At 33.6% G+C, this 21,568-nt stretch overlaps 1 protein-coding gene across 1 annotated transcript in view; it reads right to left on the bottom strand.

The window, feature by feature from the left end:
* The window catches only part of LOC117668705 (uncharacterized), a 70,972-nt gene that overhangs the window by 38,378 nt on the left and 11,026 nt on the right, over positions 1-21,568 (bottom strand). Inside the window, exons 7-32 of the mRNA XM_087893607.1 lie at positions 21,058-21,078; positions 20,233-20,253; positions 19,645-19,665; positions 18,822-18,842; positions 17,410-17,430; positions 16,592-16,612; positions 15,676-15,696; positions 14,851-14,871; positions 14,263-14,283; positions 13,440-13,460; positions 12,028-12,048; positions 11,210-11,230; positions 10,293-10,313; positions 9,468-9,488; positions 8,880-8,900; positions 8,056-8,076; positions 7,238-7,258; positions 6,321-6,341; positions 5,496-5,516; positions 4,908-4,928; positions 4,084-4,104; positions 3,266-3,286; positions 2,349-2,369; positions 1,524-1,544; positions 936-956; positions 112-132 (exon numbers count right to left, since the gene is read on the bottom strand). Of these exons, the coding sequence (XP_087749733.1) occupies positions 112-132; positions 936-956; positions 1,524-1,544; positions 2,349-2,369; positions 3,266-3,286; positions 4,084-4,104; positions 4,908-4,928; positions 5,496-5,516; positions 6,321-6,341; positions 7,238-7,258; positions 8,056-8,076; positions 8,880-8,900; positions 9,468-9,488; positions 10,293-10,313; positions 11,210-11,230; positions 12,028-12,048; positions 13,440-13,460; positions 14,263-14,283; positions 14,851-14,871; positions 15,676-15,696; positions 16,592-16,612; positions 17,410-17,430; positions 18,822-18,842; positions 19,645-19,665; positions 20,233-20,253; positions 21,058-21,078 (546 nt within the window). The remainder of the gene's footprint in view (positions 1-111; positions 133-935; positions 957-1,523; positions 1,545-2,348; positions 2,370-3,265; positions 3,287-4,083; positions 4,105-4,907; positions 4,929-5,495; positions 5,517-6,320; positions 6,342-7,237; positions 7,259-8,055; positions 8,077-8,879; positions 8,901-9,467; positions 9,489-10,292; positions 10,314-11,209; positions 11,231-12,027; positions 12,049-13,439; positions 13,461-14,262; positions 14,284-14,850; positions 14,872-15,675; positions 15,697-16,591; positions 16,613-17,409; positions 17,431-18,821; positions 18,843-19,644; positions 19,666-20,232; positions 20,254-21,057; positions 21,079-21,568) is intronic.

Genomic DNA, 21,568 nt, shown 5'->3' with positions numbered 1-21,568 from the left:
AAAGAAATGCCTGGAGTTTGTCTACTTATGCCAAAGTAAGAGCCTTCTGCAAAGAAATAGTTAATTGATTAAATCTAAATTGAAGATGCCAATTGTTTTTACTGGACTTACCATCTTCTTCCCTTAAGCGGGCTGAAAAGAAAAACGGAGAAATCAACAATTATTATATGAATCAAGCAAATCAAAATAATTACCTCAAGAAAAAGCCTATCTCTATTGTGGTTTGATTTACATTTTGAATTGGGATCACTTTCATTGTACACAAAAATCCTTGTAAGATTTATCATTTCCTTTTCAGTTTACTAATCGTTTAAATCCTCCCACATTTTTACATTCCTAAAGTCTATATCTGTCTATAGGTCTTCAACCAGAAATGTAACTTTCTGATTGCCCATCTTTTCAAATGTCATATACAATCCAGTATGTCATCTTTTCAAATATTATATAAACCTTTTTGTTAAGCTCACAAAGCAGTATGAAATGCCCCCCTCAGGTGTTGATTTGGAGGGCGAGGGGGAAGTGGAGGAGGAGGAGGGGTGGAGTTGGGACGGTCCGACAGGAAGGCATGCCAGGGGCTGAGAACGATACTGAAGGATAACGATGGAACATGTAGCTAAATTATGAACTACTCCACTGTTTCTCAACCTTCAAAACTCCAAGTCAGTTCCCAGGATTCCACTGACAGAGAATCTGTTGCTCCTTTGTTACCTTAGCTCCATCCCCTCATGTGCTGTGAACATGTATGCAAAAAGAAGAAGGCCAAATGTGCTACAAATCCACTTGGCAATGCTACCTTCACTGTGTGGTCATGCTCAGTATTGTTAAGGCATTTTAATTTTTTAATACTTTTATTCTTTTTCAAATAGATTTGGTCAGTGAATTTTGTAGCTTAATTACAAAATTACTGAAATATTGAGAATCTTCAGCATACTTACCCACTTTTATCGTTAGCTGATCTGCAAAGGAAAGTACAAACATTTTACACATAGCACACATTTCAAACTAAATAAGGATTTATCTTGCATGAAAAAAAGCAAGGCTGATTGAGTGGAGAAATGTAAAACTTTGGTTAAGGAGAAGTACTCTTTTCTGTGAAATATACAATATTTCACCAAATACAGGAATCTGCAGCGCGGCTCTCTACCCTTCTATTGTTTTGTAATTTTCATATAAAATTTGTCACTTCTTTCCCTTATAACTAATTTAAGATCAAATTGTATCCTTTTCTAGTTGGATTGATTTGGATTACATTGGTTGGTCTCATATCCTGAAGCTTTCTATGGTTTATCCTTAGACGGGGTAAGGGTGAAGGGTGGCAATCCATGCACAGAAATAATAAAAGTTAATTTAATCATAGATCCATTTACGTATTGAGTGATCCAATAGTGACATCACCTTGCTTAGAATTTCATGAACAAATGCATGGAATTTGTCTACTTATGCCAAAGTAAGAACCTTCTGCAAAGAAATATTTAATTGATTAAATCCAAATTGAAGATGCCAATAGCTTTTAGGGGACTTACCATCTTCTTTCTTTAAAACAGCTGAAAAGAAAAATTGAGAAATCAACAATTATTATATGAATCAAGCAAATCAAAATAATTACCTCAAGAAAAAGCCTATTTCTATTGCCATTTGATTTACATTTTGAATTGGGATCACTTTCATTGTACACAAAAATCCTTGTATGATTTATCATTTCCTTTTCAGTTTACTAATCGTTTAAATCCTCCCATATTTTTACATTCCTAAAATCTATATCTGTCTATACGTCTTCAACCAGAATTCTAACTTTCTGATTGCCCATCTTTTCAAATGTCATATACAATCCAGTATATCATCTTTTCAAATATTATATACAACCTTTTTGTTAAGCTCACAAAACAGAATGAAATGCCCCCCTCAGAGGTCGCTTTGGTGGGCACAGGGGAAGTGGAGGAGGAGGAGGGGTGGAGTTGGCACGGTCCGACAGGAAGGCACGCCAGGGGCTTAGGACGATGATTAAGGATAACGACGGAACATGTAGATAAATTATGAACTACTCCACTGTTTCTCAACCTTTAAAACTCCAAGTCAGTTCCCAAGATTCCACTGACAGAGAACCTGTTGCTCCTTCGTTACCTTGGCTCCATCCCCTCATGTGCTGTGAATATGTATGCGAAAAGAAGAAGGCCAAATGTGCTACAACTCCAGTTGGCAATGCTACCTTCACTGTGTGGTCATGCTCAGTATTGTTAAGGCATTTTAATTTTTTAATAATTTTATTCTTTTTCAAATACATTTTGTTGGTGAATTATGTAGGTTAATTACAAAATTACTGAAATATTGAGAATCTTCAGCATACTTACCCACTTTTGTCTTTAATTGATCTGCAAAGGAATGTAGAATCATTTTACACATAGTACATGTTTCAAAATAAATAAGAATTTATCTTGCATGAAAAGCAAGAAAGGCTGATTAAGTGGAGAAATGTAAAACTTTGGTTAAGGAGACTTACTTTTTCTGTGAAATATACAATATTTCACCAAATACAGAGATCTGCAATGCTTCTCTCCACCCTTCTATTGCTTTGCAATTGTCATATAAAATTTGTCATTTCTTTTCCTTATAACTAATTTAAGATCAAATTGTATCCTTTTCTACTTGGATTGATTTGGATTACATTGGTTGGTTTTATATCCTGAAGCTTTCTGTGGTTTATCCTTAGACGGGGTACGGGTGAAGGGTGGCAAGCCATGCACAGAAATAATAAAAGTTAATTTAATCATAGATCCATTTACATATTGAATGATCCAATAGTGGCATCACCTTGCTTAGAAATTTCATTTAGAAATGCATGGAGTTTGTCTACTTATGCCAAAGAAAGAGCCTTCTGCAAAGAAATAGTTAATTGATTACATCCAAATTGAAGATGCCAATTGCTTTTATTGGAAAAGAAAATCAACAATTATTATATGAGTAAAGCAAATTGAAATAATTACCTCAAGAAAAAGCCTAACTCTATAGGGATTTGATTTACATTTTGAATTGGGATTACTTTCATTGTACGCAAAAATCCTTGTAAGATTTTCATTTTCTTATCAGCTTACTACTCATTTAAATCTTCCCAAATTTTTACATTCCTAAAATCTATATCTCTCTATAGGTCTTCAACCAGAAATCTAATTTTTTAATACTTTTATTCTTTTTCAAATACATTTTGTCAGTGAATTTTGTAGGTTAATTACAAAATTACTGAAATATTGAGAATCTTCAGCATACTTACCCACTTTTGTCTTTAACTGATCTGCAAAGGAAAGTAGAATCATTTTACACATAGCACACATTTCAGAGTAAATAAGATTTTTTTTTTCATTTTATTGAATAAAGAATATATTACATTTCAAACTCTACAGTTCGGCAACATGAAGTCATCTTGTATATTTACATATATGGAATCTAATCAATTATCTAGGTATTATACAATTTATACGTAAATTTTGTAAAATTGAACACATAATACAACAATAATATATAGATTAATTAATAATTGTACATTGTCCTTGTGAGTGTTAACTTTTGCATTTATTTTTCAACCACCTATACCAGAGATTCCAGATGGTATAGAATTCTGAGTCTTCCTTTCCATTTAAGGAGACTTACTCTTTTCTGAGAAATATACAATATTTCACCAAATACACGGATCTGCAACGCTGCTCTCCACCCTTCTATTATTTTGTAATTTTCATATAAAATTTGTCATTTCTTTCCCTTATAACTAATTTAAGATCAAATTGTATCCTTTTCTAGTTGGATTGATTTGGATTACATTGGTTGGTCTTATATGCTGAAGCTTTCTGTGGTTTATCCTTAGACAGGGTATGGATGAAGGGTGGCAATCCATGCACAGAAATAATAAAACTTAATTTAATCATAGATCCATTTACGTATTGAGTGATCCAATAGTGACATCACCTTGCTTAAAAATTTCACAAAGAAATGCCTGGAGTTTGTCTACTTATGCCAAAGTAAGAGCCTTCTGCAAAGAAATAGTTAATTGATTAAATCTAAATTGAAGATGCCAATTGTTTTTACTGGACTTACCATCTTCTTCCCTTAAGCGGGCTGAAAAGAAAAACGGAGAAATCAACAATTATTATATGAATCAAGCAAATCAAAATAATTACCTCAAGAAAAAGCCTATCTCTATTGTGGTTTGATTTACATTTTGAATTGGGATCACTTTCATTGTACACAAAAATCCTTGTAAGATTTATCATTTCCTTTTCAGTTTACTAATCGTTTAAATCCTCCCACATTTTTACATTCCTAAATCTATATCTGTGTATAGGTCTTCAACCAGAAATCTAATTTTCTGATTGCCCATCTTTTCAAATGTCATATACAATCCAGTAGGTCATATTTTAAAATATCATATACAATCTTTTTGTTTAGCTCACAAAGCAGAAATAAGTGCCCCCCTCAGAGGTCGGTTTGGAGGGCGAGGGGGAAGTGGAGGAGGAGGAGGGGTGTTGTTGGGATGGTCCGACAGGAAGGCACGCCAGGGGATTAGGACTATGATGAAGGATAACGATGGAACATGTAGCTAGATTATGAACTACTCCACTGCTTCTCAATCTTCAAAACTCCAAATCAGTTCCCAGGATTCCACTGACAGAGAATATGTTGCCGCTTCCTTACATTAGCTCCATCCCCTCATGTGCTGTGAATATGTATGCGAAAAGAAGGAGGCCAAATGTGCTACAACTCCAGTTGGCAATGCTACCTTCACTGTGTGGTCATGCTCAGTATTGTTAAGGCATTTTAATTTTTTAATACTTTTATTCTTTTTCAAATACATTTTGTTGGTGAATTATGTAGGTTAATTACAAAATTACTGAAATATTGAGAATCTTCAGCATACTTACCCACTTTTATCGTTAGCTGATCTGCAAAGGAAAGTACAAACATTTTACACATAGCACACATTTCAAACTAAATAATGATTTATCTTGCATGAAAAAAAGCAAGGCTGATTGAGTGGAGAAATGTAAAACTTTGGTTAAGGAGAAGTACTCTTTTCTGTGAAATATAAAATATTTCACCAAATACAGGAATCTGCAGCGCGGCTCTCTACCCTTCTATTGTTTTGTAATTTTCATATAAAATTTGTCATTTCTTTCCCTTATAACTAATTTAAGATCAAATTGTATCCTTTTCTAGTTGGATTGATTTGGATTACATTGGTTGGTCTTATATCCTGAAGCTTTCTATGGTTTATCCTTAGATGGGGTAAGGGTGAAGGGTGGCAATCCATGCACAGAAATAATAAAAGTTAATTTAATCATAGATCCATTTACGTATTGAGTGATCCAATAGTGACATCACCTTGCTTAGAATTTCATGAACAAATGCATGGAATTTGTCTACTTATGTTAAAGTAAGAACCTTCTGCAAAGAAATATTTAATTGATTAAATCCAAATTGAAGATGCCAATAGCTTTTAGGGGACTTACCATCTTCTTTCTTTAAAACAGCTGAAAAGAAAAATTGAGAAATCAACAATTATTATATGAATCAAGCAAATCAAAATAATTACCTCAAGAAAAAGCCTATTTCTATTGCCATTTGATTTACATTTTGAATTGGGATCACTTTCATTGTACACAAAAATCCTTGTATGATTTATCATTTCCTTTTCAGTTTACTAATCGTTTAAATCCTCCCATATTTTTACATTCCTAAAATCTATATCTGTCTATACGTCTTCAACCAGAATTCTAACTTTCTGATTGCCCATCTTTTCAAATGTCATATACAATCCAGTATATCATCTTTTCAAATATTATATACAACCTTTTTGTTAAGCTCACAAAACAGAATGAAATGCCCCCCTCAGAGGTCGCTTTGGTGGGCACAGGGGAAGTGGAGGAGGAGGAGGGGTGGAGTTGGCACGGTCCGACAGGAAGGCACGCCAGGGGCTTAGGACGATGATTAAGGATAACGACGGAACATGTAGATAAATTATGAACTACTCCACTGTTTCTCAACCTTTAAAACTCCAAGTCAGTTCCCAAGATTCCACTGACAGAGAACCTGTTGCTCCTTCGTTACCTTGGCTCCATCCCCTCATGTGCTGTGAATATGTATGCGAAAAGAAGAAGGCCAAATGTGCTACAACTCCAGTTGGCAATGCTACCTTCACTGTGTGGTCATGCTCAGTATTGTTAAGGCATTTTAATTTTTTAATAATTTTATTCTTTTTCAAATACATTTTGTTGGTGAATTATGTAGGTTAATTACAAAATTACTGAAATATTGAGAATCTTCAGCATACTTACCCACTTTTGTCTTTAATTGATCTGCAAAGGAATGTAGAATCATTTTACACATAGTACATGTTTCAAAATAAATAAGAATTTATCTTGCATGAAAAGCAAGAAAGGCTGATTAAGTGGAGAAATGTAAAACTTTGGTTAAGGAGACTTACTTTTTCTGTGAAATATACAATATTTCACCAAATACAGAGATCTGCAATGCTTCTCTCCACCCTTCTATTGCTTTGCAATTGTCATATAAAATTTGTCATTTCTTTTCCTTATAACTAATTTAAGATCAAATTGTATCCTTTTCTACTTGGATTGATTTGGATTACATTGGTTGGTTTTATATCCTGAAGCTTTCTGTGGTTTATCCTTAGACGGGGTACGGGTGAAGGGTGGCAAGCCATGCACAGAAATAATAAAAGTTAATTTAATCATAGATCCATTTACATATTGAATGATCCAATAGTGGCATCACCTTGCTTAGAAATTTCATTTAGAAATGCATGGAGTTTGTCTACTTATGCCAAAGAAAGAGCCTTCTGCAAAGAAATAGTTAATTGATTACATCCAAATTGAAGATGCCAATTGCTTTTATTGGAAAAGAAAATCAACAATTATTATATGAGTAAAGCAAATTGAAATAATTACCTCAAGAAAAAGCCTAACTCTATAGGGATTTGATTTACATTTTGAATTGGGATTACTTTCATTGTACGCAAAAATCCTTGTAAGATTTTCATTTTCTTATCAGCTTACTACTCATTTAAATCTTCCCAAATTTTTACATTCCTAAAATCTATATCTCTCTATAGGTCTTCAACCAGAAATCTAATTTTTTAATACTTTTATTCTTTTTCAAATACATTTTGTCAGTGAATTTTGTAGGTTAATTACAAAATTACTGAAATATTGAGAATCTTCAGCATACTTACCCACTTTTGTCTTTAACTGATCTGCAAAGGAAAGTAGAATCATTTTACACATAGCACACATTTCAGAGTAAATAAGATTTTTTTTTTCATTTTATTGAATAAAGAATATATTACATTTCAAACTCTACAGTTCGGCAACATGAAGTCATCTTGTATATTTACATATATGGAATCTAATCAATTATCTAGGTATTATACAATTTATACGTAAATTTTGTAAAATTGAACACATAATACAACAATAATATATAGATTAATTAATAATTGTACATTGTCCTTGTGAGTGTTAACTTTTGCATTTATTTTTCAACCACCTATACCAGAGATTCCAGATGGTATAGAATTCTGAGTCTTCCTTTCCATTTAAGGAGACTTACTCTTTTCTGAGAAATATACAATATTTCACCAAATACACGGATCTGCAACGCTGCTCTCCACCCTTCTATTATTTTGTAATTTTCATATAAAATTTGTCATTTCTTTCCCTTATAACTAATTTAAGATCAAATTGTATCCTTTTCTAGTTGGATTGATTTGGATTACATTGGTTGGTCTTATATGCTGAAGCTTTCTGTGGTTTATCCTTAGACAGGGTATGGATGAAGGGTGGCAATCCATGCACAGAAATAATAAAACTTAATTTAATCATAGATCCATTTACGTATTGAGTGATCCAATAGTGACATCACCTTGCTTAAAAATTTCACAAAGAAATGCCTGGAGTTTGTCTACTTATGCCAAAGTAAGAGCCTTCTGCAAAGAAATAGTTAATTGATTAAATCTAAATTGAAGATGCCAATTGTTTTTACTGGACTTACCATCTTCTTCCCTTAAGCGGGCTGAAAAGAAAAACGGAGAAATCAACAATTATTATATGAATCAAGCAAATCAAAATAATTACCTCAAGAAAAAGCCTATCTCTATTGTGGTTTGATTTACATTTTGAATTGGGATCACTTTCATTGTACACAAAAATCCTTGTAAGATTTATCATTTCCTTTTCAGTTTACTAATCGTTTAAATCCTCCCACATTTTTACATTCCTAAAGTCTATATCTGTCTATAGGTCTTCAACCAGAAATGTAACTTTCTGATTGCCCATCTTTTCAAATGTCATATACAATCCAGTATGTCATCTTTTCAAATATTATATAAACCTTTTTGTTAAGCTCACAAAGCAGTATGAAATGCCCCCCTCAGGTGTTGATTTGGAGGGCGAGGGGGAAGTGGAGGAGGAGGAGGGGTGGAGTTGGGACGGTCCGACAGGAAGGCATGCCAGGGGCTGAGAACGATACTGAAGGATAACGATGGAACATGTAGCTAAATTATGAACTACTCCACTGTTTCTCAACCTTCAAAACTCCAAGTCAGTTCCCAGGATTCCACTGACAGAGAATCTGTTGCTCCTTTGTTACCTTAGCTCCATCCCCTCATGTGCTGTGAACATGTATGCAAAAAGAAGAAGGCCAAATGTGCTACAAATCCACTTGGCAATGCTACCTTCACTGTGTGGTCATGCTCAGTATTGTTAAGGCATTTTAATTTTTTAATACTTTTATTCTTTTTCAAATAGATTTGGTCAGTGAATTTTGTAGCTTAATTACAAAATTACTGAAATATTGAGAATCTTCAGCATACTTACCCACTTTTATCGTTAGCTGATCTGCAAAGGAAAGTACAAACATTTTACACATACCACACATTTCAAACTAAATAAGGATTTATCTTGCATGAAAAAAAGCAAGGCTGATTGAGTGGAGAAATGTAAAACTTTGGTTAAGGAGAAGTACTCTTTTCTGTGAAATATACAATATTTCACCAAATACAGGAATCTGCAGCGCGGCTCTCTACCCTTCTATTGTTTTGTAATTTTCATATAAAATTTGTCACTTCTTTCCCTTATAACTAATTTAAGATCAAATTGTATCCTTTTCTAGTTGGATTGATTTGGATTACATTGGTTGGTCTCATATCCTGAAGCTTTCTATGGTTTATCCTTAGACGGGGTAAGGGTGAAGGGTGGCAATCCATGCACAGAAATAATAAAAGTTAATTTAATCATAGATCCATTTACGTATTGAGTGATCCAATAGTGACATCACCTTGCTTAGAATTTCATGAACAAATGCATGGAATTTGTCTACTTATGTTAAAGTAAGAACCTTCTGCAAAGAAATATTTAATTGATTAAATCCAAATTGAAGATGCCAATAGCTTTTAGGGGACTTACCATCTTCTTTCTTTAAAACAGCTGAAAAGAAAAATTGAGAAATCAACAATTATTATATGAATCAAGCAAATCAAAATAATTACCTCAAGAAAAAGCCTATTTCTATTGCCATTTGATTTACATTTTGAATTGGGATCACTTTCATTGTACACAAAAATCCTTGTATGATTTATCATTTCCTTTTCAGTTTACTAATCGTTTAAATCCTCCCATATTTTTACATTCCTAAAATCTATATCTGTCTATACGTCTTCAACCAGAATTCTAACTTTCTGATTGCCCATCTTTTCAAATGTCATATACAATCCAGTATATCATCTTTTCAAATATTATATACAACCTTTTTGTTAAGCTCACAAAACAGAATGAAATGCCCCCCTCAGAGGTCGCTTTGGTGGGCACAGGGGAAGTGGAGGAGGAGGAGGGGTGGAGTTGGCACGGTCCGACAGGAAGGCACGCCAGGGGCTTAGGACGATGATTAAGGATAACGACGGAACATGTAGATAAATTATGAACTACTCCACTGTTTCTCAACCTTTAAAACTCCAAGTCAGTTCCCAAGATTCCACTGACAGAGAACCTGTTGCTCCTTCGTTACCTTGGCTCCATCCCCTCATGTGCTGTGAATATGTATGCGAAAAGAAGAAGGCCAAATGTGCTACAACTCCAGTTGGCAATGCTACCTTCACTGTGTGGTCATGCTCAGTATTGTTAAGGCATTTTAATTTTTTAATAATTTTATTCTTTTTCAAATACATTTTGTTGGTGAATTATGTAGGTTAATTACAAAATTACTGAAATATTGAGAATCTTCAGCATACTTACCCACTTTTGTCTTTAATTGATCTGCAAAGGAATGTAGAATCATTTTACACATAGTACATGTTTCAAAATAAATAAGAATTTATCTTGCATGAAAAGCAAGAAAGGCTGATTAAGTGGAGAAATGTAAAACTTTGGTTAAGGAGACTTACTTTTTCTGTGAAATATACAATATTTCACCAAATACAGAGATCTGCAATGCTTCTCTCCACCCTTCTATTGCTTTGCAATTGTCATATAAAATTTGTCATTTCTTTTCCTTATAACTAATTTAAGATCAAATTGTATCCTTTTCTACTTGGATTGATTTGGATTACATTGGTTGGTTTTATATCCTGAAGCTTTCTGTGGTTTATCCTTAGACGGGGTACGGGTGAAGGGTGGCAAGCCATGCACAGAAATAATAAAAGTTAATTTAATCATAGATCCATTTACATATTGAATGATCCAATAGTGGCATCACCTTGCTTAGAAATTTCATTTAGAAATGCATGGAGTTTGTCTACTTATGCCAAAGAAAGAGCCTTCTGCAAAGAAATAGTTAATTGATTACATCCAAATTGAAGATGCCAATTGCTTTTATTAGAAAAGAAAATCAACAATTATTATATGAGTAAAGCAAATTGAAATAATTACCTCAAGAAAAAGCCTAACTCTATAGGGATTTGATTTACATTTTGAATTGGGATTACTTTCATTGTACGCAAAAATCCTTGTAAGATTTTCATTTTCTTATCAGCTTACTACTCATTTAAATCTTCCCAAATTTTTACATTCCTAAAATCTATATCTCTCTATAGGTCTTCAACCAGAAATCTAATTTTTTAATACTTTTATTCTTTTTCAAATACATTTTGTCAGTGAATTTTGTAGGTTAATTACAAAATTACTGAAATATTGAGAATCTTCAGCATACTTACCCACTTTTGTCTTTAACTGATCTGCAAAGGAAAGTAGAATCATTTTACACATAGCACACATTTCAGAGTAAATAAGATTTTTTTTTTCATTTTATTGAATAAAGAATATATTACATTTCAAACTCTACAGTTCGGCAACATGAAGTCATCTTGTATATTTACATATATGGAATCTAATCAATTATCTAGGTATTATACAATTTATACGTAAATTTTGTAAAATTGAACACATAATACAACAATAATATATAGATTAATTAATAATTGTACATTGTCCTTGTGAGTGTTAACTTTTGCATTTATTTTTCAACCACCTATACCAGAGATTCCAGATGGTATAGAATTCTGAGTCTTCCTTTCCATTTAAGGAGACTTACTCTTTTCTGAGAAATATACAATATTTCACCAAATACACGGATCTGCAACGCTGCTCTCCACCCTTCTATTATTTTGTAATTTTCATATAAAATTTGTCATTTCTTTCCCTTATAACTAATTTAAGATCAAATTGTATCCTTTTCTAGTTGGATTGATTTGGATTACATTGGTTGGTCTTATATGCTGAAGCTTTCTGTGGTTTATCCTTAGACAGGGTATGGATGAAGGGTGGCAATCCATGCACAGAAATAATAAAACTTAATTTAATCATAGATCCATTTACGTATTGAGTGATCCAATAGTGACATCACCTTGCTTAAAAATTTCACAAAGAAATGCCTGGAGTTTGTCTACTTATGCCAAAGTAAGAGCCTTCTGCAAAGAAATAGTTAATTGATTAAATCTAAATTGAAGATGCCAATTGTTTTTACTGGACTTACCATCTTCTTCCCTTAAGCGGGCTGAAAAGAAAAACGGAGAAATCAACAATTATTATATGAATCAAGCAAATCAAAATAATTACCTCAAGAAAAAGCCTATCTCTATTGTGGTTTGATTTACATTTTGAATTGGGATCACTTTCATTGTACACAAAAATCCTTGTAAGATTTATCATTTCCTTTTCAGTTTACTAATCGTTTAAATCCTCCCACATTTTTACATTCCTAAATCTATATCTGTGTATAGGTCTTCAACCAGAAATCTAATTTTCTGATTGCCCATCTTTTCAAATGTCATATACAATCCAGTAGGTCATATTTTAAAATATCATATACAATCTTTTTGTTTAGCTCACAAAGCAGAAATAAGTGCCCCCCTCAGAGGTCGGTTTGGAGGGCGAGGGGGAAGTGGAGGAGGAGGAGGGGTGTTGTTGGGATGGTCCGACAGGAAGGCACGCCAGGGGATTAGGACTATGATGAAGGATAACGATGGAACATGTAGCTAGATTATGAACTACTCCACTGCTTCTCAATCTTCAAAACTCCAAATCAGTTCCCAGGATTCCACTGACAGAGAATATGTTGCCGCTTCCTTACATTAGCTCCATCCCCTCATGTGCTGTGAACATGTATGCGAAAAGAAGGAGGCCAAATGTACTACCACTCCAGTTGGCAATGCTACCTTCACTGTGTGGTCATGCTCAGTATTGTTAAGGCATTTTAATTTTTTAATACTTTTATTCTTTTTCAAATACATTTTGTTGGTGAATTTTGTAGGTTAATTACAAAATTACTGAAATATTGAGAATCTTCAGCATATTTACCCACTTTTGTCGTTAACTGATCTCCAAAGTAAAGTACAAACATTTTACACCTAGCACACATTTCAGACTAAATAAGGATTTATCTTGCATGAAAAAAAGCAAGGCTGATTGAGTGGAGAAATGTAAAACTTTGGTTAAGGAGAAGTACTCTTTTCTGTGAAATATACAATATTTCATCAAATACAGGAATCTGCAGTGCGGCTCTCTACCCTTCTATTGTTTTGTAATTTTCATATAAAATTTGTCATTTCTTTCCCTTATAACTAATTTATGATCAAATTGTATCCTTTTCTAGTTGGATTGATTTGGATTACATTGGTTGGTCTCATATCCTGAAGCTTTCTATGGTTTATCCTTAGACGGGGTAAGGGTGAAGGGTGGCAATCCATGCACAGAAATAATAAAACTTAATTTAATCATAGATCCATTTACGTATTGAGTGATCCAATAGTGACATCACCTTGCTTAGAATTTCATGAACAAATACATGGATTTTGTCTACTTATGCCAAAGTAAGAACCTTCTGCAAAGAAATATTTAATTGATTAAATCCAAATTGAAGATGCCAATAGCTTTTACGGGACTTACCATCTTCTTTCTTTAAGACAGCTGAAAAGAAAAATGGAGAAATCAACAATTATTATATGAATCAAGCAAATCAAATTAATTACCTCAAGAAAAGCCTATCTCTATTGCGGTTTGATTTACATTTTGAATTGGGATCACTTTCATTGTACACAAAAATCCTTGTAAGATTTATCATTTCCTTTTCAGTTTACTAATCGTTTAAATCCTCCCACATTTTTACATTCCTAAAGTCTATATCTGTCTATAGGTCTTCAACCAGAAATGTAACTTTCTGATTGCCCATCTTTTCAAATGTCATATACAATCCAGTATGTCATCTTTTCAAATATTATATAAACCTTTTTGTTAAGCTCACAAAGCAGTATGAAATGCCCCCCTCAGGTGTTGATTTGGAGGGCGAGGGGGAAGTGGAGGAGGAGGAGGGGTGGAGTTGGGATGGTCCGACAGGAAGGCATGCCAGGGGCTGAGAACGATACTGAAGGATAACGATGGAACATGTAGCTAAATTATGAACTACTCCACTGTTTCTCAACCTTCAAAACTCCAAGTCAGTTCCCAGGATTCCACTGACAGAGAATCTGTTGCTCCTTTGTTACCTTAGCTCCATCCCCTCATGTGCTGTGAACATGTATGCAAAAAGAAGAAGGCCAAATGTGCTACAAATCCACTTGGCAATGCTACCTTCACTGTGTGGTCATGCTCAGTATTGTTAAGGCATTTTAATTTTTTAATACTTTTATTCTTTTTCAAATAGATTTGGTCAGTGAATTTTGTAGCTTAATTACAAAATTACTGAAATATTGAGAATCTTCAGCATACTTACCCACTTTTATCGTTAGCTGATCTGCAAAGGAAAGTACAAACATTTTACACATAGCACACATTTCAAACTAAATAATGATTTATCTTGCATGAAAAAAAGCAAGGCTGATTGAGTGGAGAAATGTAAAACTTTGGTTAAGGAGAAGTACTCTTTTCTGTGAAATATAAAATATTTCACCAAATACAGGAATCTGCAGCGCGGCTCTCTACCCTTCTATTGTTTTGTAATTTTCATATAAAATTTGTCATTTCTTTCCCTTATAACTAATTTAAGATCAAATTGTATCCTTTTCTAGTTGGATTGATTTGGATTACATTGGTTGGTCTTATATCCTGAAGCTTTCTATGGTTTATCCTTAGATGGGGTAAGGGTGAAGGGTGGCAATCCATGCACAGAAATAATAAAAGTTAATTTAATCATAGATCCATTTACGTATTGAGTGATCCAATAGTGACATCACCTTGCTTAGAATTTCATGAACAAATGCATGGAATTTGTCTACTTATGTTAAAGTAAGAACCTTCTGCAAAGAAATATTTAATTGATTAAATCCAAATTGAAGATGCCAATAGCTTTTAGGGGACTTACCATCTTCTTTCTTTAAAACAGCTGAAAAGAAAAATTGAGAAATCAACAATTATTATATGAATCAAGCAAATCAAAATAATTACCTCAAGAAAAAGCCTATTTCTATTGCCATTTGATTTACATTTTGAATTGGGATCACTTTCATTGTACACAAAAATCCTTGTATGATTTATCATTTCCTTTTCAGTTTACTAATCGTTTAAATCCTCCCATATTTTTACATTCCTAAAATCTATATCTGTCTATACGTCTTCAACCAGAATTCTAACTTTCTGATTGCCCATCTTTTCAAATGTCATATACAATCCAGTATATCATCTTTTCAAATATTATATACAACCTTTTTGTTAAGCTCACAAAACAGAATGAAATGCCCCCCTCAGAGGTCGCTTTGGTGGGCACAGGGGAAGTGGAGGAGGAGGAGGGGTGGAGTTGGCACGGTCCGACAGGAAGGCACGCCAGGGGCTTAGGACGATGATTAAGGATAACGACGGAACATGTAGATAAATTATGAACTACTCCACTGTTTCTCAACCTTTAAAACTCCAAGTCAGTTCCCAAGATTCCACTGACAGAGAACCTGTTGCTCCTTCGTTACCTTGGCTCCATCCCCTCATGTGCTGTGAATATGTATGCGAAAAGAAGAAGGCCAAATGTGCTACAACTCCAGTTGGCAATGCTACCTTCACTGTGTGGTCATGCTCAGTATTGTTAAGGCATTTTAATTTTTTAATAATTTTATTCTTTTTCAAATACATTTTGTTGGTGAATTATGTAGGTTAATTACAAAATTACTGAAATATTGAGAATCTTCAGCATACTTACCCACTTTTGTCTTTAATTGATCTGCAAAGGAATGTAGAATCATTTTACACATAGTACATGTTTCAAAATAAATAAGAATTTATCTTGCATGAAAAGCAAGAAAGGCTGATTAAGTTTGGTTTGGTTAACTTTGGTTAAGGAGACTTACTTTTTCTGTGAAATATACAATATTTCACCAAATACAGAGATCTGCAATGCTTCTCTCCACCCTTCTATTGCTTTGCAATTGTCATATAAAATTTGTCATTTCTTTTCCTTATAACTAATTTAAGATCAAATTGTATCCTTTTCTACTTGGATTGATTTGGATTACATTGGTTGGTTTTATATCCTGAAGCTTTCTGTGGTTTATCCTTAGACGGGGTACGGGTGAAGGGTGGCAAGCCATGCACAGAAATAATAAAAGTTAATTTAATCATAGATCCATTTACATATTGAATGATCCAATAGTGGCATCACCTTGCTTAGAAATTTCATTTAGAAATGCATGGAGTTTGTCTACTTATGCCAAAGAAAGAGCCTTCTGCAAAGAAATAGTTAATTGATTACATCCAAATTGAAGATGCCAATTGCTTTTATTGGAAAAGAAAATCAACAATTATTATATGAGTAAAGCAAATTGAAATAATTACCTCAAGAAAAAGCCTAACTCTATAGGGATTTGATTTACATTTTGAATTGGGATTACTTTCATTGTACGCAAAAATCCTTGTAAGATTTTCATTTTCTTATCAGCTTACTACTCATTTAAATCTTCCCAAATTTTTACATTCCTAAAATCTATATCTCTCTATAGGTCTTCAACCAGAAATCTAATTTTTTAATACTTTTATTCTTTTTCAAATACATTTTGTCAGTGAATTTTGTAGGTTAATTACAAAATTACTGAAATATTGAGAATCTTCAGCATACTTACCCACTTTTGTCTTTAACTGATCTGCAAAGGAAAGTAGAATCATTTTACACATAGCACACATTTCAGAGTAAATAAGATTTTTTTTTTCATTTTATTGAATAAAGAATATATTACATTTCAAACTCTACAGTTCGGCAACATGAAGTCATCTTGTATATTTACATATATGGAATCTAATCAATTATCTAGGTATTATACAATTTATACGTAAATTTTGTAAAATTGAACACATAATACAACAATAATATATAGATTAATTAATAATTGTACATTGTCCTTGTGAGTGTTAACTTTTGCATTTATTTTTCAACCACCTATACCAGAGATTCCAGATGGTATAGAATTCTGAGTCTTCCTTTCCATTTAAGGAGACTTACTCTTTTCTGAGAAATATACAATATTTCACCAAATACACGGATCTGCAACGCTGCTCTCCACCCTTCTATTATTTTGTAATTTTCATATAAAATTTGTCATTTCTTTCCCTTATAACTAATTTAAGATCAAATTGTATCCTTTTCTAGTTGGATTGATTTGGATTACATTGGTTGGTCTTATATGCTGAAGCTTTCTGTGGTTTATCCTTAGACAGGGTATGGATGAAGGGTGGCAATCCATGCACAGAAATAATAAAACTTAATTTAATCATAGATCCATTTACGTATTGAGTGATCCAATAGTGACATCACCTTGCTTAAAAATTTCACAAAGAAATGCCTGGAGTTTGTCTACTTATGCCAAAGTAAGAGCCTTCTGCAAAGAAATAGTTAATTGATTAAATCTAAATTGAAGATGCCAATTGTTTTTACTGGACTTACCATCTTCTTCCCTTAAGCGGGCTGAAAAGAAAAACGGAGAAATCAACAATTATTATATGAATCAAGCAAATCAAAATAATTACCTCAAGAAAAAGCCTATCTCTATTGTGGTTTGATTTACATTTTGAATTGGGATCACTTTCATTGTACACAAAAATCCTTGTAAGATTTATCATTTCCTTTTCAGTTTACTAATCGTTTAAATCCTCCCACATTTTTACATTCCTAAATCTATATCTGTGTATAGGTCTTCAACCAGAAATCTAATTTTCTGATTGCCCATCTTTTCAAATGTCATATACAATCCAGTAGGTCATATTTTAAAATATCATATACAATCTTTTTGTTTAGCTCACAAAGCAGAAATAAGTGCCCCCCTCAGAGGTCGGTTTGGAGGGCGAGGGGGAAGTGGAGGAGGAGGAGGGGTGTTGTTGGGATGGTCCGACAGGAAGGCACGCCAGGGGATTAGGACTATGATGAAGGATAACGATGGAACATGTAGCTAGATTATGAACTACTCCACTGCTTCTCAATCTTCAAAACTCCAAATCAGTTCCCAGGATTCCACTGACAGAGAATATGTTGCCGCTTCCTTACATTAGCTCCATCCCCTCATGTGCTGTGAACATGTATGCGAAAAGAAGGAGGCCAAATGTACTACCACTCCAGTTGGCAATGCTACCTTCACTGTGTGGTCATGCTCAGTATTGTTAAGGCATTTTAATTTTTTAATACTTTTATTCTTTTTCAAATACATTTTGTTGGTGAATTTTGTAGGTTAATTACAAAATTACTGAAATATTGAGAATCTTCAGCATATTTACCCACTTTTGTCGTTAACTGATCTCCAAAGTAAAGTACAAACATTTTACACCTAGCACACATTTCAGACTAAATAAGGATTTATCTTGCATGAAAAAAAGCAAGGCTGATTGAGTGGAGAAATGTAAAACTTTGGTTAAGGAGAAGTACTCTTTTCTGTGAAATATACAATATTTCATCAAATACAGGAATCTGCAGTGCGGCTCTCTACCCTTCTATTGTTTTGTAATTTTCATATAAAATTTGTCATTTCTTTCCCTTATAACTAATTTATGATCAAATTGTATCCTTTTCTAGTTGGATTGATTTGGATTACATTGGTTGGTCTCATATCCTGAAGCTTTCTATGGTTTATCCTTAGACGGGGTAAGGGTGAAGGGTGGCAATCCATGCACAGAAATAATAAAACTTAATTTAATCATAGATCCATTTACGTATTGAGTGATCCAATAGTGACATCACCTTGCTTAGAATTTCATGAACAAATACATGGATTTTGTCTACTTATGCCAAAGTAAGAACCTTCTGCAAAGAAATATTTAATTGATTAAATCCAAATTGAAGATGCCAATAGCTTTTACGGGACTTACCATCTTCTTTCTTTAAGACAGCTGAAAAGAAAAATGGAGAAATCAACAATTATTATATGAATCAAGCAAATCAAATTAATTACCTCAAGAAAAGCCTATCTCTATTGCGGTTTGATTTACATTTTGAATTGGGATCACTTTCATTGTACACAAAAATCCTTGTAAGATTTATCATTTCCTTTTCAGTTTACTAATCGTTTAAATCCTCCCACATTTTTACATTCCTAAAGTCTATATCTGTCTATAGGTCTTCAACCAGAAATGTAACTTTCTGATTGCCCATCTTTTCAAATGTCATATACAATCCAGTATGTCATCTTTTCAAATATTATATAAACCTTTTTGTTAAGCTCACAAAGCAGTATGAAATGCCCCCCTCAGGTGTTGATTTGGAGGGCGAGGGGGAAGTGGAGGAGGAGGAGGGGTGGAGTTGGGATGGTCCGACAGGAAGGCATGCCAGGGGCTGAGAACGATACTGAAGGATAACGATGGAACATGTAGCTAAATTATGAACTACTCCACTGTTTCTCAACCTTCAAAACTCCAAGTCAGTTCCCAGGATTCCACTGACAGAGAATCTGTTGCTCCTTTGTTACCTTAGCTCCATCCCCTCATGTGCTGTGAACATGTATGCAAAAAGAAGAAGGCCAAATGTGCTACAAATCCACTTGGCAATGCTACCTTCACTGTGTGGTCATGCTCAGTATTGTTAAGGCATTTTAATTTTTTAATACTTTTATTCTTTTTCAAATAGATTTGGTCAGTGAATTTTGTAGCTTAATTACAAAATTACTGAAATATTGAGAATCTTCAGCATACTTACCCACTTTTATCGTTAGCTGATCTGCAAAGGAAAGTACAAACATTTTACACATAGCACACATTTCAAACTAAATAATGATTTATCTTGCATGAAAAAAAGCAAGGCTGATTGAGTGGAGAAATGTAAAACTTTGGTTAAGGAGAAGTACTCTTTTCTGTGAAATATAAAATATTTCACCAAATACAGGAATCTGCAGCGCGGCTCTCTACCCTTCTATTGTTTTGTAATTTTCATATAAAATTTGTCATTTCTTTCCCTTATAACTAATTTAAGATCAAATTGTATCCTTTTCTAGTTGGATTGATTTGGATTACATTGGTTGGTCTTATATCCTGAAGCTTTCTATGGTTTATCCTTAGATGGGGTAAGGGTGAAGGGTGGCAATCCATGCACAGAAATAATAAAAGTTAATTTAATCATAGATCCATTTACGTATTGAGTGATCCAATAGTGACATCACCTTGCTTAGAATTTCATGAACAAATGCATGGAATTTGTCTACTTATGTTAAAGTAAGAACCTTCTGCAAAGAAATATTTAATTGATTAAATCCAAATTGAAGATGCCAATAGCTTTTAGGGGACTTACCATCTTCTTTCTTTAAAACAGCTGAAAAGAAAAATTGAGAAATCAACAATTATTATATGAATCAAGCAAATCAAAATAATTACCTCAAGAAAAAGCCTATTTCTATTGCCATTTGATTTACATTTTGAATTGGGATCACTTTCATTGTACACAAAAATCCTTGTATGATTTATCATTTCCTTTTCAGTTTACTAATCGTTTAAATCCTCCCATATTTTTACATTCCTAAAATCTATATCTGTCTATACGTCTTCAACCAGAATTCTAACTTTCTGATTGCCCATCTTTTCAAATGTCATATACAATCCAGTATATCATCTTTTCAAATATTATATACAACCTTTTTGTTAAGCTCACAAAACAGAATGAAATGCCCCCCTCAGAGGTCGCTTTGGTGGGCACAGGGGAAGTGGAGGAGGAGGAGGGGTGGAGTTGGCACGGTCCGACAGGAAGGCACGCCAGGGGCTTAGGACGATGATTAAGGATAACGACGGAACATGTAGATAAATTATGAACTACTCCACTGTTTCTCAACCTTTAAAACTCCAAGTCAGTTCCCAAGATTCCACTGACAGAGAACCTGTTGCTCCTTCGTTACCTTGGCTCCATCCCCTCATGTGCTGTGAATATGTATGCGAAAAGAAGAAGGCCAAATGTGCTACAACTCCAGTTGGCAATGCTACCTTCACTGTGTGGTCATGCTCAGTATTGTTAAGGCATTTTAATTTTTTAATAATTTTATTCTTTTTCAAATACATTTTGTTGGTGAATTATGTAGGTTAATTACAAAATTACTGAAATATTGAGAATCTTCAGCATACTTACCCACTTTTGTCTTTAATTGATCTGCAAAGGAATGTAGAATCATTTTACACATAGTACATGTTTCAAAATAAATAAGAATTTATCTTGCATGAAAAGCAAGAAAGGCTGATTAAGTGGAGAAATGTAAAACTTTGGTTAAGGAGACTTACTTTTTCTGTGAAATATACAATATTTCACCAAATACAGAGATCTGCAATGCTTCTCTCCACCCTTCTATTGCTTTGCAATTGTCATATAAAATTTGTCATTTCTTTTCCTTATAACTAATTTAAGATCAAATTGTATCCTTTTCTACTTGGATTGATTTGGATTACATTGGTTGGTTTTATATCCTGAAGCTTTCTGTGGTTTATCCTTAGACGGGGTACGGGTGAAGGGTGGCAAGCCATGCACAGAAATAATAAAAGTTAATTTAATCATAGATCCATTTACATATTGAATGATCCAATAGTGGCATCACCTTGCTTAGAAATTTCATTTAGAAATGCATGGAGTTTGTCTACTTATGCCA

This window comes from Pantherophis guttatus, chromosome 4 (genome assembly GCF_059756535.1).
Source record: "Pantherophis guttatus breed Tessera chromosome 4, ASM5975653v1, whole genome shotgun sequence".
In the NCBI taxonomy this organism is placed as follows: Eukaryota; Metazoa; Chordata; class Lepidosauria; order Squamata; family Colubridae; genus Pantherophis; species Pantherophis guttatus.
The sequence above is the reverse complement of the archived record's forward strand: the minus strand, read 5'-3'. Positions and strand labels throughout refer to the sequence as shown.